Raw genomic sequence first — 14,530 nt, 5'->3', positions numbered from 1 at the left:
GGCAACATAAGATCCTCTGTGGTATTTAGTTACCTGCATTTGGTGGTATCAAGACAGTAGGGGACACTAACAGAGTGGGGGTACCTAGTACAAGCACAAGATAATGCTTCTGCATGTAACTCAGAGCTTCCTCTTCATGCTCTTCATTTATGCTCTGCAAAAGCCCCTCTGAAATTCTTCCCTAAATTATCCATTAAGAAGAGCTAATGGGAGCACTGGTTTTGTACCAAAGATGATTTGCCTCGTCCCATGTCACTTTCTCAGGATGACATCCCGGCATTGTGGGCTGCTGGTCAGGAAGCTCTAGCGAGGTGACTGCTCAGCTCAGCATCAGCCAGACCCTCAGCCCCATTTGCTTAAATCCCAACTGTGTGCTTGGCTCTCCCCATACTTGTGGTGACAAGAATGTAAACATTCTACGGCCTTCTTACTTTAGTTTTGTCTTTTTTGGCATCACGTGTTGGTGATCTGCCTGTGTGTTCTCTTGAATTCTCTGACTTAACCCATTTAATTTCTCAATGTTTATAGTAATAAAGGGAAATCACCTCAAGGAACTTTATATAAGATATTTATGTATTACATAAAGCATGTTATAAATAAACATTAAAAGATCATCATATTATATGTTTTATAGATGGGTAGATAGAATATATAAATAAGTAATTTTTGGCATGTTGGAGAAATTTAAGAAAACCTTGCTGTTGTCTATTGCATAAAAATTGGGGTTCTTTTAAAGTAATGCAACATCTGACTCCTCATTTTGAAGATTAAGGAGCAGTAATACTGTGTTGCCACACACACTGTCTGCATGTAGTGAGCATTGAGAAAGATGAATGGGAAAAAGAACTATTAAATGGAGACCATCTTCTTTTCTCATGAAAGAAGTCCACTGATGTCATTCCCTTCCAGACTTCCTTAGCCTAACACATCTTCATCTTCATTCTGTGAAAATTTTTGTCTTCTTCTTGTTTAAAAACATAAGCATTGGTAATATTCCTATAATTGCAGGCTGTGTTATTACTACAGTGAGAACAAAAGATGAAAAAATAAAATGGAGAGATGTATTTTTTTGGACAAAGCGAATTGATCTTTCAAATCTGGCTAGGAAGATTTCTTTCTAGTCTTTCTAGTTACTCGGATTGGTTCCCGGACTGCCAGGGCTGTATAATAGACTAATAGACTCTGAAAATCATCTGGGATGATGGCTCCCAAATGCTGGTCTTTGGATCAGCTGGGAAACATTAAAATACAGGCTCCCAGAGTCTTGCAGATCTCTGATTCAGTTTGTAGGACTAGGGCTCCCCTGCTGATTCTGGTGATTGGCCAAGTTTGAGAAATCAGAGATCAAGACCAAAGTCCCTTATCTTGTAGCTCCTCATCACCATTTGAACAGGCTCCAGAGATGCCTTAGACTCCCCCCTCTGGCTCAGGCGCTCCTGCTCTCTGCCAGAATCTAAGAAGTGATCACATACTCTCTGTTTCTGCATCTGCCAGCCACTCTCTGTTCTGTCCAGAATGGTGTCACTAGAGTCACCAGAGTTTGTAATGTCACCTAAGTCCCGTGGATATTTTTTTAGCCTAAGGATTGTCTCTGGTCCTCTCAGCAGCACATGACACGACCCACTACTCCCTTGTTGAAACGTTCCCCCCTCATCGTCAGGGACCCACACTCTTCTCTTTTTTCCTCCACTCCCCTTTGCTAGCATGTCACCCTCTACCTCGCCTGTTAAGAGTTCCTCAGTATTTAGTCCTTATTGCCTGTATTAGTTTGCTCAGGCTGCCCTAATAAAGTACCACAGGATGGGCAGCTTCAACCACAGACATTTATTTTCTCCCATTTTGGAGGCTGGAAGTTCGAGATTAAGGCATCATGGAGTTGGTTTCTTCTGAGCCTCCCTCCTTAGCTTGGAAATGGCCATCTTCTCATTGTGTCCTCACATGGTCACCCCTGGGTCTAATCTCTTTTTTATGAGGATTCCAGTCATACAGGATTGGTGCCCACCATATGACCTCATCTTACCCATCACCTGTTTAAGAGGTCTGTCTCCAAGGACCATCACATGTGGAAGTACTAGGGGTGAGTGCTTCAGCATGTGAATTTAGGGGGAATGCTCGAGTCCATAACAGGCCTCTTCTCCTTCTCATAATTATATTTTCTTCCTATGTGATCTCATCCTCTCATTTTCCCTCGGTATGTTAGTTGCCTCTAAATAAATTCCTGTCTGTGCCCTCAAAACCGCTCCTTTGAACTCTGTTACCATAGATCCAACCACTTCCTGCCTCAGGACTTGAGTAGGTACTATTCCTGCCTCACTGGATCACTCTTTCCTCTTTAACTGGTGAATTTTGTCTCAAAATCCCCATTTGGAACTTGCAATCCTCCGCATCCAGACTGGCTTTTCAGATGTGTTTTATCTAAGAGAATGGCACCCGCATCCATCCAGTTGTACTGCCAAACCTCCCTTTCTTTAGGCCTCACACAAAAAAGTGTCTAAGACTTGCCAGTTTTACCTTTAGAGGCCTCTCAAAGCTGTCCCCCTCTCCCTTTCTCCTTTGCCACCACATTAATTGTAGCTACTGCCACCATTTAGCTACTGCCAACCGTTAATGTTTGGACCGCAATACTCTGTCTACTGCCTCTGGACCTTTGCACATGCTATTTTCTCTCCCTCTTACTCTCCTCCCTCCAGTGACAGTTCAGAGTAAAGATTCTCACACCCTCCAGACACAGTTGAGACTTAGTGTTATGCCTTCACAGAGCCTAGAGTTTTTCTTCATTGATAATGATTCACTTTGTCCTATGATTATCTGATAATGCTTCTCTTCCCCACTAGATCTGTGTGAGAATGAGGCTGGTGCATGGCTCACCATCATCTCCCAGGCACCTAGCACAGTGCTTTGTACAGAGTAGGTGCTCGTCAGTTTTTTACAGGAATAAATGAATATTATCTCATCTGATTGTACCATAATGTATAGTACATTATACATCAGACAGCTGTCTATTGTTGGCAACTAAGGATTTTCCAACTTTTCACTTTTGTAAACAGCACCACAATGAATATCTTTATAAATAAATTTTCACTCAAATTCTTAATACTTTGGGACAAATGTTACCAGTGCAGTTGCTTTAACACAATTGTCAGTTACAAAGTATATGTTAATTAAGATTTCAAACTCTGCTGTATGAATAAGCCCCTTTTGTCTCACCTTAAGCAACTGTGGGCAAGATCTTAATTTTCCTTCTAAACAGATGAGTGATGAGAATGCAAAGTGCTCAAAGTGTGCATGATACTGATAAAAACAATTAGACTGATTTAAATAAACAAAGTATTCTACAGACTTTTAGAAACAATGTTTATCTCATCAGGTTATTATATGGATCAAATAAATTATTGCCTATAAGTCACGTTGAACAGTGCCTAGCACAGAGGAAACACCCAATAAACATTAGCTTTCATTATTTTCAGATGTGTGAAAATACTGCCCTCCAAGGCATTATTGAAAAAAAATCTGCCTTTGTAACCTAATAAGATGCATTGTGTACTTTTCTTAGACAGCAGTTATTAATAAATAGAACAAAGAATTACTATTGGAAGGAGTTCATTTTAAACCACTGCATTTTGGGGCATCTCGGTGGCTCAGTGGTTGAGCATCTGTTTTTGGCTCAGGCCATGATCCTGGGGTCCTGAGATCGAATCTTGTATCAGGCTTCCTATAGGGAGCCTGCTTCTCCCTCTGCCTATGTCTCTGCCTGTCTCTGTGTCTCTTATGGATAAATAAACAAAACCTTTAAGAAAAATAAAACACTGCATTTTAAAGACACTTTGGTTTGTATGGAATGATAGATAGGACAGCTGAAGAGGACAATACATATAAAAACTTCTGCTATATGAATAGCTCCCTATGAAGTCAGAGCAATTCATATTTTATTTATATATCTTATTACATCCTGAGAATTAAAAACGACTTCTCAGCACCACTCACAGGTGGGTTGTCCTGTTTTAGGTGATGTTCGGAATGATATTTATGTCACCTTGATCCATGGAGAGTTTGACAAAGGAAAAAAGAAGACGCCAAAGAATGTGGAAGTGACCATGTCTGTGTACGATGAGGAGGGCAAGCTCTTGGAGGTATGTGGGACCACCCAGAAATCCTGCTGCCCTCACACACTTCTTTACAACAACTCGGGACTTTGGTTTGAGGCAAATGGCTCTCCATGTTCATATGCTTTTCCTTTTTCACAAGGAAAATGTATGGAACCTGTTAAATGTGTGATTAGCAATTACCAAGTTTACTAATAAACCCAGTTAGATTCTTATTTTTATTCTTATTTTGTCCTCTGCTAAGAAATATATCCAGCTACTAGTGATTTCATGGGTATGCTTCTGATCCAGAAATTCTATACTGTTTTCAAGTTATTTGGGCACTCTGAAGCCCGGTAAGTCCCCATGGGGCTTGAGTGAGGTGGCATGGGTGCCTGGATGGCACTGAAGAGCACACTGCCTGAACCGAGGAGACAGAACCAGAGGAGATGCACCCAGTAGAGAGCTCTTAAACTGGCAAGAATCTTGGGTCACATCGACTACCACAGACTGGTCTTTAGATTTTGTTTTAGTAATTATGAAACTGCAGTCCACAAGGGGCAAGCTGTCTCCTCGTGGAAACACAGAAGTCATTGGAGGAGGTCAGACTAGATCTAGGTATCCTGGCTTTCAGGAGTTCCTCCTCCTTCTTCCTCCTGGAAGTCCTCCAACCGTGGCAGCATCCTGTCCAGATGGAAAAGTGTAGTGAGTGTTGATTCTGACGTCAGGCAGAAAGAGAGGTAGGAGGCCCTCATAGTCCCGGCTGAAATCCAGTTCTCCTTGTATGAGTCATAGTTACCTCTAGTTACCTTCTTTGGAATTGAAGACCTACACTCTCTGAAGGCCACCTCTCACAAAGGTGTTTGTGGGCACAGTGGAATACATATCCCCATCACTTTCCCATGGACGTTATCATCTTTGAAAGCAACAGTTGACTGAGTCAAGTCCTATTCTGTGGTACGGGAGCAAACAGTATGGTAGTCCTTGTTTGAGAGTGACTTCTTTGTGCCATTGATAGAGCCCTGGAGCCCCATGAGTTCAAGTATACATCTTCCCCTGACTGTGTACTTTACAGCTTTGCTAACTAGCTTGGAAGTGCTTCCTTAGAGACCTGGTTCTACTGAAGTAAGTGGCTCATTACCAGGAAAAGACATATCTCTGATTTTTAGTGAACATGCTCTACCTAGACACCAGGTCCTTAACGCAGTACGTGGACAGGACCTCACACAGTGGTCGTCTGCTTGTGTGCTATAGCTCCAGGTCACCTTTACTGGCCCTCTGCTCCCTGAGAGAAAAAGGAAGAGGAAGGAGAGAGAATATATGGCTGCAGATGGAAAAGAGAATAAAGTTTACAGTGGAGGCGTGTTATGGTGATGCTGGGTTCCTTTAGTACTACCACAGTACTATATATATATATATATATATATATATATATATATATATACACACATACATATACATATACACACACCACTTCTACCCTCAAAGAAGGTGGTAGACCAAAACTCATTCTTATCCTATTCTTCAGTCTCTAAATGTGATCGGGTGATGTGTGCCAGTGTGAGGCATGTACTGGCCACATGGAGGGTAGGACAGCCCATGTATGGTGTGTGGAGTGCTCTTATTTTTCTAGATAGAATTATCCCTTTTTAGTATTTACCGTCAAAATACAAAATTACCCCTTTAAGTATTTACCCTCAAAAACAAAAACACTAATTCAAAGGGATACATGCTTTTCTATGTTTATAGCAGCGTTATGTACAATAGCCAAATTTTGGAAATAGCCCAAGTGTCTATCGACTGATGACTAGATAAAGAAAACATATATATATGTACATATATATACACATACATACATACAGTGGATTATTACTTATCCATCAAAAAGAATGAAATCTTGTCATTTGCAACAAAATGGATGGAGCTAGAGAGTATAATGCTAAGTGAAATAAGTCACTCAGAGAAAGACAAAGATTATATGACTTCACTCATATGTGGAATTTAAGAAACGAAACAAATGAGCAAAGGGGAAAAAAGAGAGAGACAAACCAAGGAACAGATTCTTAACCATACAAAACAAACAGATGGCTACCAGAGGGGAAGTGGGTGGGAGATGGGTGAAATAGGGGATGGGAATTAAGAGCACTTGTGATGAGCCCTGAGTAATGTATAAAATTGTTGAATCATTGTATTATACATCTGAAACTAATATAACACTGTATGTCAACTATATTGGAATTAAAATAAAAAATAATAAAAAATATCCTTTTTTCATTCTTTTCTTTGCATCCAAAGAAAGCAATTCATCCTGGTGCTGGATATGAAGGTATTTCAGAGTACAAATCAGTAGTCTATTACCAAGTCAAGCAGCCCTGTTGGTATGAAACTGTCAAGGTGAGATGCGCTACTTGTAATCTCCATCATATATTAAACCTCATTTAGATTCCTTTTTTTTACCCACAAATCATTCCTTCTTTATCCTGAAGTTATACATAGGTTGCCTGTGGTGTCCTAGAAGAAATGAATTGGTACAATTCTGCATGAGAGTATTTATCTTTAACTCAGAATTCTTAAATAAATAACATTCTCATTGATGAATGTGTAAAAATTTGACTAGAGACACTTGCAGTTGTAATGCTGTAATAGGCTGCCAAGATGATCCAAAACCAAATGGAAATTTTCACACTCTGCAAGCAGTTGCCTAACATTTTTTTGTCTTCTTGGCCTCTAACCAAGTTTTCTGGGCCTCTTTTCAATTTAAATATGTGTGTTACATATTCCCAATTGCTTTTTAGATAAGCCATCCCCTGTGAGTCGCTCAATAGCCCTGTGGCTAAAACAGTGTGGTAACGCCCTTTTCTGATTAGGTAACTAAGACTCAGAAATGTCAGGTGACCTCCCAAGGTCCTGTAACTGCTTAGTGTCCAAACCTAACTTCTTCTGAATCCCAGATTGTCAAATTGGATTGTCAAAGTCTTATGAGCTCTCCATAGAGAACTTGGGAAAAAAATTGCAGTAATATCTCAATGAAGAAGTAACCATTTTCCTCAATTTTATATACTTCCTATGCTTTGGAACATGCCATTTGTAACAGATTTAGGTTGTGCTTTTTAAAACTACTTATCTCAAGGCATTAAAAGTTCTTCAGAAATGGGTTTCTAGGTACTTGGATAATATTTCACCAATCATGCTATACAAACTCTCTACTCTTTTCATTGCCACGTACTTCTGTATTCCTTGTCTCTTCTGTATATGTAAACAGCAAAAAGCTTCCTGGTCCCCAGTGTTTTATCTTTTCCTTCTGTTATGAACACTAATTACTACTGCATCAATATATAATCGTATCTTGACATCTGAAAGCTCCTGTAGAGACCCCGGAGTGCTGATGATCCTTTTCGTACTTGAGAAAGTACTAGAAACTTGTAATATTTCCATCCTCAGAATATATGATAAACAGCAAAGAGGATTTCTCTTGAGATTCTTTAGGTTTTGAAAATGACTAAATCTGCTTTGAATGGATCCAAATCCAAATCTCACTCTGTAGGAATCAGTGCTGTAATAAGATACTAAAAATGAGTCTAATTCTGTAAAATGAGCAAAGAGCACAACATACTGTGTATATATAAACAATATAAATAATAAGTTCCTTATTATTATGTAGGTATCCATTCCTATAGAAGAAGTTACTCGCTGCCATATAAGATTTACCTTCCGACATAGGTCATCTCAGGAATGTAAGTACTAGAAGGCTACAACATATTTCTGTTAAAAAAAAAAAAAATTTCTCTTGCTTGACAGTGCTTTTGTGGGTCTGGAAAACAAAATTCTTGGTAAATAGATACTTAGCATCATTACTTCAAGATTTGTTGGTGCTAAGGAAATGAGAGAAAGACAAATACCATATGATTTCACTCATATGTGGAATTTAAGAGACAAAACAGATGAACATAGGGGAAGGGAAGGAAAAATAAAATAAGATAAAAATAGAGAGGGAGGCAAACCATGAGAGACTCTTTAACTCTAGGAAACAAACTGAGGGTTGCTGGAGGGGAGATGGGTGGGGGAATGGGGTAACTGGATGATGGGCATTAAGGAGGGCACATGATGGAATGAGCACTGGGTATTATATGCAACTGATGAATCACTGAACTCTACCTCTGAAACTAGTAATACACTGTATATTAACTAAATTGAAATTAAATAAAAATCTAAAAAAAGAATTTCCCCTGAATGTATGACATTAATAGATGCTCTATAGCAAAAAGAGTTTCACAGTCAAATAGGAATAGGAAATGCTGTATATTATCTCTCTCTCTTAGACATTCACACTGTTTGTTGCCATATTGCTGAGAAGTCCTGCAGCAAGCAAACCTGTTGATGTCTCCTCAAATCAAATTTTTTTTCCATGAGAAAACTACTTCAAGTCTTAGATCCCAGTTTGTGAAATGACTACTCAAAAAGTGTGAACAAAGAAGAAAATGGATATGTTCAGATAGATCATAACATTTCTGGAAATGTCTTATTCAACACCATATAAGCATGCAATTCTTCATTCCAAACTGAATTTACTGAACACCATCCACATACTGGACTTTAGGCCGGGCCCTGGAACTATGATAGGACATGGGTCATGCTTTGAAGTCTCTGTTAGGCTGGCTAGGAAAAGGAGGAAGAAAAAAAAGGCAAGTAAGGCCAGAACAGTGTGGTATATCCTACACCAGCAACAAGTTGTAAAGGGGTGTGGAGCATAGCATCCCACCCCTTCTGGGATTTATGTGTGAAGTCTACATTCTGAGACTTGGAGGTAGAGAAGAAATTGCTTTTAGCCAGCGAACACTGACAGTGGAGAAATGTGTTTGAAAGCCACAAAGTGAATGCCCTAGGGCTGAAGTGGGAGCAGTCCTAATATTAGATTGAGCCCCACGAAATTGCTATTTTTGTAGGTCCATATCAAGTAGTCAAATATCAGCAATTTCATATGGTTCTACATAATACTGAGCTAGCATTTATCAAGCCCTTAGTTTGTATGAAATACTAAAGTGAATCTGTATTTATACACTGTGTGGTGTCCACAGTAATCCAGTACGATAGATACTGCTTTTATCCACATTTACACAAAAAAGAAACTGAGCAGAGTGATGAGATACTTGCCCAGGGCCACAGGCCTGGGGAGTGACACAGCCTGGGTTGACCCCTCAGCAGTCGGTATCTAGGCAAGCTGGAGCCTCATTGTGAAGGATGGTGGTTATTTTGAACCATGTTATGGAGGAGCCATTAAAAGGTGTTTTGTGGGTGGTGGTGATGGTGGTTGTGGTTTTCTATGTTTATAACAGACAGCTCTATTCATAATACTGCCAAATTGGATATAGCCTAACGGCCACCAACAGGAGAAAGAATAAGCAGATTGTAATGTAATTTACAATGGTTTACTACTCAGCTGATCCAGGGGCATGTGAGCCACAGCAAACCTCAGAGTTGTGCCTTCCATGAGAATAGGGCACAGGTTGCCCTAGGCATTGACACCTAACTAGGGGACAGAGACAGCCCAGAGGCCAACACCTAAAGATCCAGAGAGAGGGACTTTTTCTTGAGGAGGCTGGACTCTCCTGCATAATAAACCTTGGAATATAATTAATACTTCACCAACTCTATCTTAAAGCAACAGAAATGAGATATTTCATGAAGGCATTTTGGAGCAGCATAGGTGACCTGATTAGACCTGCTTTTGGAAATCTCATTCTGGCTGCAGCGTGGAGAAAGTGTTGGGGTTGAAAAGGACTGCTTGGAGAGATCCTCTAGAAATACAGGGAAGGCTTGACAAGAACTGGGGTAGGAACAGAAGGGATGGAGGGAAAAGGCACAGGTTTCAGAGGTATTCAGGACATGCACTTGACGTGGGGTTGGAGTCAAAGTCAACATCCACATTTTTTATTTAGATGATTGGGTAGTTGCTAGTCTCATTCATTTGCAAATGCAGGAAGAAACACATATGTGGAGATACTAGATTTCAGTTTGGGGAATATTTCCTGTGACATGCACAGTACAGATGGGTTATTGTAGCTTGCTGAACGGTGTTGATTATAGCATGATTGAATATCACACCCTGGAGCAAAATATGAAAGCATCCATCATAGGCAATGCTTCCTGGTATCTTTCTGCACTGCTCAGACATCTATTTCTGTCTTTTCAGCCAGAGATAAATCGGAGCGAGCCTTTGGAGTGGCCTTCGTGAAACTGATGAACCCGGATGGCACCACTCTGCAGGATGGGAGGCATGACCTGGTGGTTTATAAGGTAGTGCTAACAGAACAAGGCTCAAAATATTGCTTAGGAAATATTTCCTCCCTCTGAAATTGGTTGTTAAGGCTCCAGTCAGAATTATGTGTATAAACCTCTCTAGAGCTGTGTTTGCCCCTTAAAGTCCAGAAAAGCAGAGGGCTCTGGTCTCTCTAGCGACATGGTCTCCCATCCCCTTTATGGAAGGAGTGAATTGTATTATTATTGAGGCCTCTGAAGAATGTCTCCCTTTCCTACAGTGGCATTAGGCAGCAGTGAATGGTCAAGGGCTGTGCTGTTTCCTCTCCTCTGCATCATCTTGTATGGAACAGAGATAGTTTCACTGTTGGGCTTGGCTGGGGTGTGGTAGGTGTGGTAGGATGTGGTTTTCATATCACCAAGAGCCAGGCACCATTTCTCTGCTAGGGGGCCTCGCTTCCTTCCCTAGCAGTTTGATCCTCATTCTTTAACTGCTATGGAATTATCTTCTGAGATTTTCCTAGTGGAAAGTTGATGCAAGAAGGCCTCATTCATCTAACGGTATCACAGAACTGGTAGTAGCTTCTTTGAGCAGCATCTACCTGGTATGGCTCTTCCTGTAACAGCTCCTTACTTCACAAATATTTTTGGAAGGCATGGCAAACTGTTCCTTTCCGGTGAATCCAGTAACTCATCAACCCAATGATGTATCATTCTGACCATTTATAGGTTCAAGAAAATGAAATCCAGCTTCATTCCTTAATATTTATTTATTTATAGCAGAGTTTTAGGATGTTCTCAGTTTGTAGTTCACAATTTATTCCATATTCAGTGTTGAAACTATTTCTGGGCTCAAACCCTGGAAAAGTATCACAGTGTCTTAGAGTTGGAAGGAACATTAAATATAATTTGAGAAAACCTTATTTCACACCCTGGAAATGCACTGTGTTCATGATAGAACTACTTTTATTTGCACCTAAGAGATTTTGCCCATCATTTGGTGACCCTAACATGCATCCTTTTCAGGGTGACAACAAGAAAATGGAAGATGCTAAATTCTATCTGACCCTGCCTGGATCCAAGGTAGAGATGGAAGAAAAAGAACTCCAAGCGTCCAAAACCCTGGCCAACTTTACCCCAGCCAAGGATAGCACAAAAGACAGCTTTCAGATCGCCACCCTCATTTGCTCCACAAAACTCACCCAGAACGGTAGGTGTGGTGACCACACTGATACCATACTGAGTTTTCTGTTTGGGCTCCCTGGGTCCAACCAAGACATGGGGCTGTGTCTTCCTACATGGGATGCTGGGCCCTTTGGATTTTACTCTCTGTTCTTCACATGGCATTCTCAAAACTAACGCTCGTTCTGAGGTTATCTTGAAGTATCTTTCAAATAGGATGAAAAGTATTTGGGTATTTTTTTTAGTATCATAAAACCTGTAAATGTAGTCATTAACAGAGGCTGAAAAAAATTTTTAGCTCTTACATTTCCTTCCTTCAAGGCAGCAAAGAATTCTAATTACTCTGTGAAATGTATGAAAGAACAGATGTTAGTAATAAGGGGAAGAATACTGGCAGAGAAAAAGAACCAGTCTCTTGCCCAAACAGGTATGGCTAAGAGCAGGGAGGGTTTCCTGTTAGAATTCCTTCTGACCCCTACAGAGCCTCCTCTTTTCCATTGTTTTGTTTTTTTTTTTCCTTTTTCCCCCAAGCAGTCATAAAATCAACTGAAGAGTTCAAATGGGCTCCGCTTTGCTCCTTCTTGAAATCTCTGATACCAATTTTCACTTCTCTTGTGTCTGTGATGGCTTTAATATCCAATAGCAGCTTCTCATCCAATTAACTTAAGAGTAAGGAGTCCTGCTGAACATAGTAAACCAAGAATCAGGAACTTCAGGTACTTGCCTAAGAAATTCTACAACCCCTGCAACATATAGAGGATTAATCACTTTGGCCTTCTAGATTTGGGTGAGCAGCATGGCTGAGACTCTGCCTTACAGAAGTGCTAAGGGGTAGACAAAACAGTTTAGACGTAAGGTACACTCAGGGATCAGATGTTGGTTGATCTTTAAAAGGGGTCAGTATTGTTTGTTTTGATGAATCATGGTTGGCTAGAGAACATGGATAGTATTTCAACTTGGACAAGTGGCCAGACTCAACAGAGTGAAGTGCAGAGCTGATACATCTGTGAAAGTAAAAACACACTCACCGGGAATTAAGCCAGACAAAAGGCAAAACCTTGGATTCAGTGAAGAGCATGGATTCAGTGAAGAGTTTCAAGGTGGCAGAGGCCTCAGGGAGAGGAAAAGGCATGACCAGGCGGGTACAGGGGATTTCTAGGGCAGTAAAGCTATTCTGTAGGATCCTGTGATGGATACGTGAATGCATGGCATTCTGCATTGGTCAGAACCCACAGAATGTGCTACACAGAGTAAACCCAAACATAAACCATGGACTTCAGTTAATAAACACCACTAATATTAGGTCATTGGTTATAACGGATGTAGCACGTTACTGTAAGATATTAATAGTAGGGGAGCTGGGGAGCATTGAGAGCGTATGTGGGAACTCTCTGTACTCTGTGCTTAATTTTTCAGTAAACCTGAAACTGCTTAGAAAAATAAAGTCTATTAAGAAAAAAACAAAAGCCAGAAAACATTCTTTTTTTTTTTTTTTTAGATTTATTTATTCATGAGAGACACAGAGAGAGGTAGAGACACAGGCAGAGGGAGAAGCAGGCTCCATGCAGGAAGCCCGGTATGGGACTCGATTCCAGGACCCCAGGATCACACCCTGAGCTGAAGGCAGACACTTAACCGCTAAGCCACCCAGGTATCCTTTAAGCCAGAAAACATTTTGAGCTTCATAGAAGATAGGACAAAATTATATCAGTGACCTAGTCCTTCTTAGGGAAAAAGCAAATGTGATAAACTGCTGGTACTGGGTTAAATAGTATAGTATTTATGGAAGATGATTTAGAAGGTGTATCAGAGGTTTTGAATGTATTTAGACCCTTTGACCCCATTATCTCACCCCTAGAATTTAAGCCTAAGTAAACAGGGAAAGATGAGCACAAAGATTCATATATGAAGATATTTCCTTATTATTACTCATAATAGAGGAATAGTGGAAACAATCTGAATGTCCAATAACTGGGGGCATTATCAGGTAATTAAATGTGCAACTACCAAATACATTTCAAAATGTAATCAAACACATGAAAACTTTAACACTAGATACATGTCGACAATTTGGAGCCGATTGCCTGGGTTTAGGTTCAAGCTCTGCCACTAACTGTTTCATTTCAGGCGAGCTGCGTGATCTCTTTGTGACTTGATTTCCTCATCTTTAAAAAGGCAATAATGTTGGGCACGTGGGTGGCTCAGTCGGTTAAGTGTCTGCCTTTGAATCAGGTCATGATCCCAGAGTCCTGGGATTGAGTCCAGGTTGTTAAGGCTCCCTGCTCAGCGGGGAGTCCACTTCTCCTTCTGCCCCTCCCCCTGCTTGTGCACTTGTAAGTGCTCTTTTTCTCTCTCTCTCAAATAAATAAGTAAATAAATATCTTTTTTTTTTAAAGGGAGTAGTGCAACTATACATTTCAAATAATGAAGTAAGTTAAAATGAGAGAAAAACAAGTGTCTTGCTCATTGTAAACACTATGTGAATATTAGCTGTCACCATTGTCATCATCATTCTCATTATATGTCAACAAGAAAAGACTAAAAGGAAAGACACCCAAAGTTGGGACAGTGTTTATTTTCTGTGCTCTATTTTCCAAACTTTTAACTATGACATGTTAAAATGTTATTTTTGTAAGTACGGTAACAGACAGTACAAAGCATTAATGTTCTTTTAGGGCCTGCAAGGGATCGTCAAGAGAGATGGCATTTATCTAATATCCTTTCCAGAGATTCGATTTCAAGTAAAACAAGTGATCAAAGTAGGTGACTTATGATGAAAAACAGAAGGAATTTCCATGAAAAATAACCATATGGTTAAATTTATTATCTGCAGTCAAAAATACAGGAAGTGTATGGACAGGTGGCAGTATTCAGCTCACACACTTGATTTGCTGATACCTATGTTGCTTATCTTCTAGATGTTCTAAGGCCCTGCTATCCCCCTGTGGCAGCCATCAGGCACCTGGAACTTGTGAAATGTAGTTAGTAGCAGAAGAAAATATGAATAGTTC

At 40.2% G+C, this 14,530-nt stretch overlaps 1 protein-coding gene across 2 annotated transcripts in view; it reads left to right on the top strand.

Moving 5' to 3' along the window:
* The window catches only part of DOCK5 (dedicator of cytokinesis 5), a 211,206-nt gene that overhangs the window by 114,744 nt on the left and 81,932 nt on the right, over positions 1 to 14,530 (top strand). For both annotated transcript variants that reach the window (XR_007406049.1, XM_049101457.1), the window contains exons 14-18: positions 4,006 to 4,130; positions 6,378 to 6,476; positions 7,744 to 7,816; positions 10,273 to 10,376; positions 11,364 to 11,547. Coding sequence is in view for 1 of the 2 variants with exons in the window: in XM_049101457.1 (XP_048957414.1) it covers positions 4,006 to 4,130; positions 6,378 to 6,476; positions 7,744 to 7,816; positions 10,273 to 10,376; positions 11,364 to 11,547 (585 nt within the window). In the remaining variant the exon portion in view is untranslated. The remainder of the gene's footprint in view (positions 1 to 4,005; positions 4,131 to 6,377; positions 6,477 to 7,743; positions 7,817 to 10,272; positions 10,377 to 11,363; positions 11,548 to 14,530) is intronic.

This window comes from Canis lupus, chromosome 25, assembly GCF_003254725.2.
Source record: "Canis lupus dingo isolate Sandy chromosome 25, ASM325472v2, whole genome shotgun sequence".
Taxonomy (NCBI): domain Eukaryota; kingdom Metazoa; phylum Chordata; class Mammalia; order Carnivora; family Canidae; genus Canis; species Canis lupus.
This window is presented reverse-complemented; position numbering and strand designations above follow the sequence as displayed.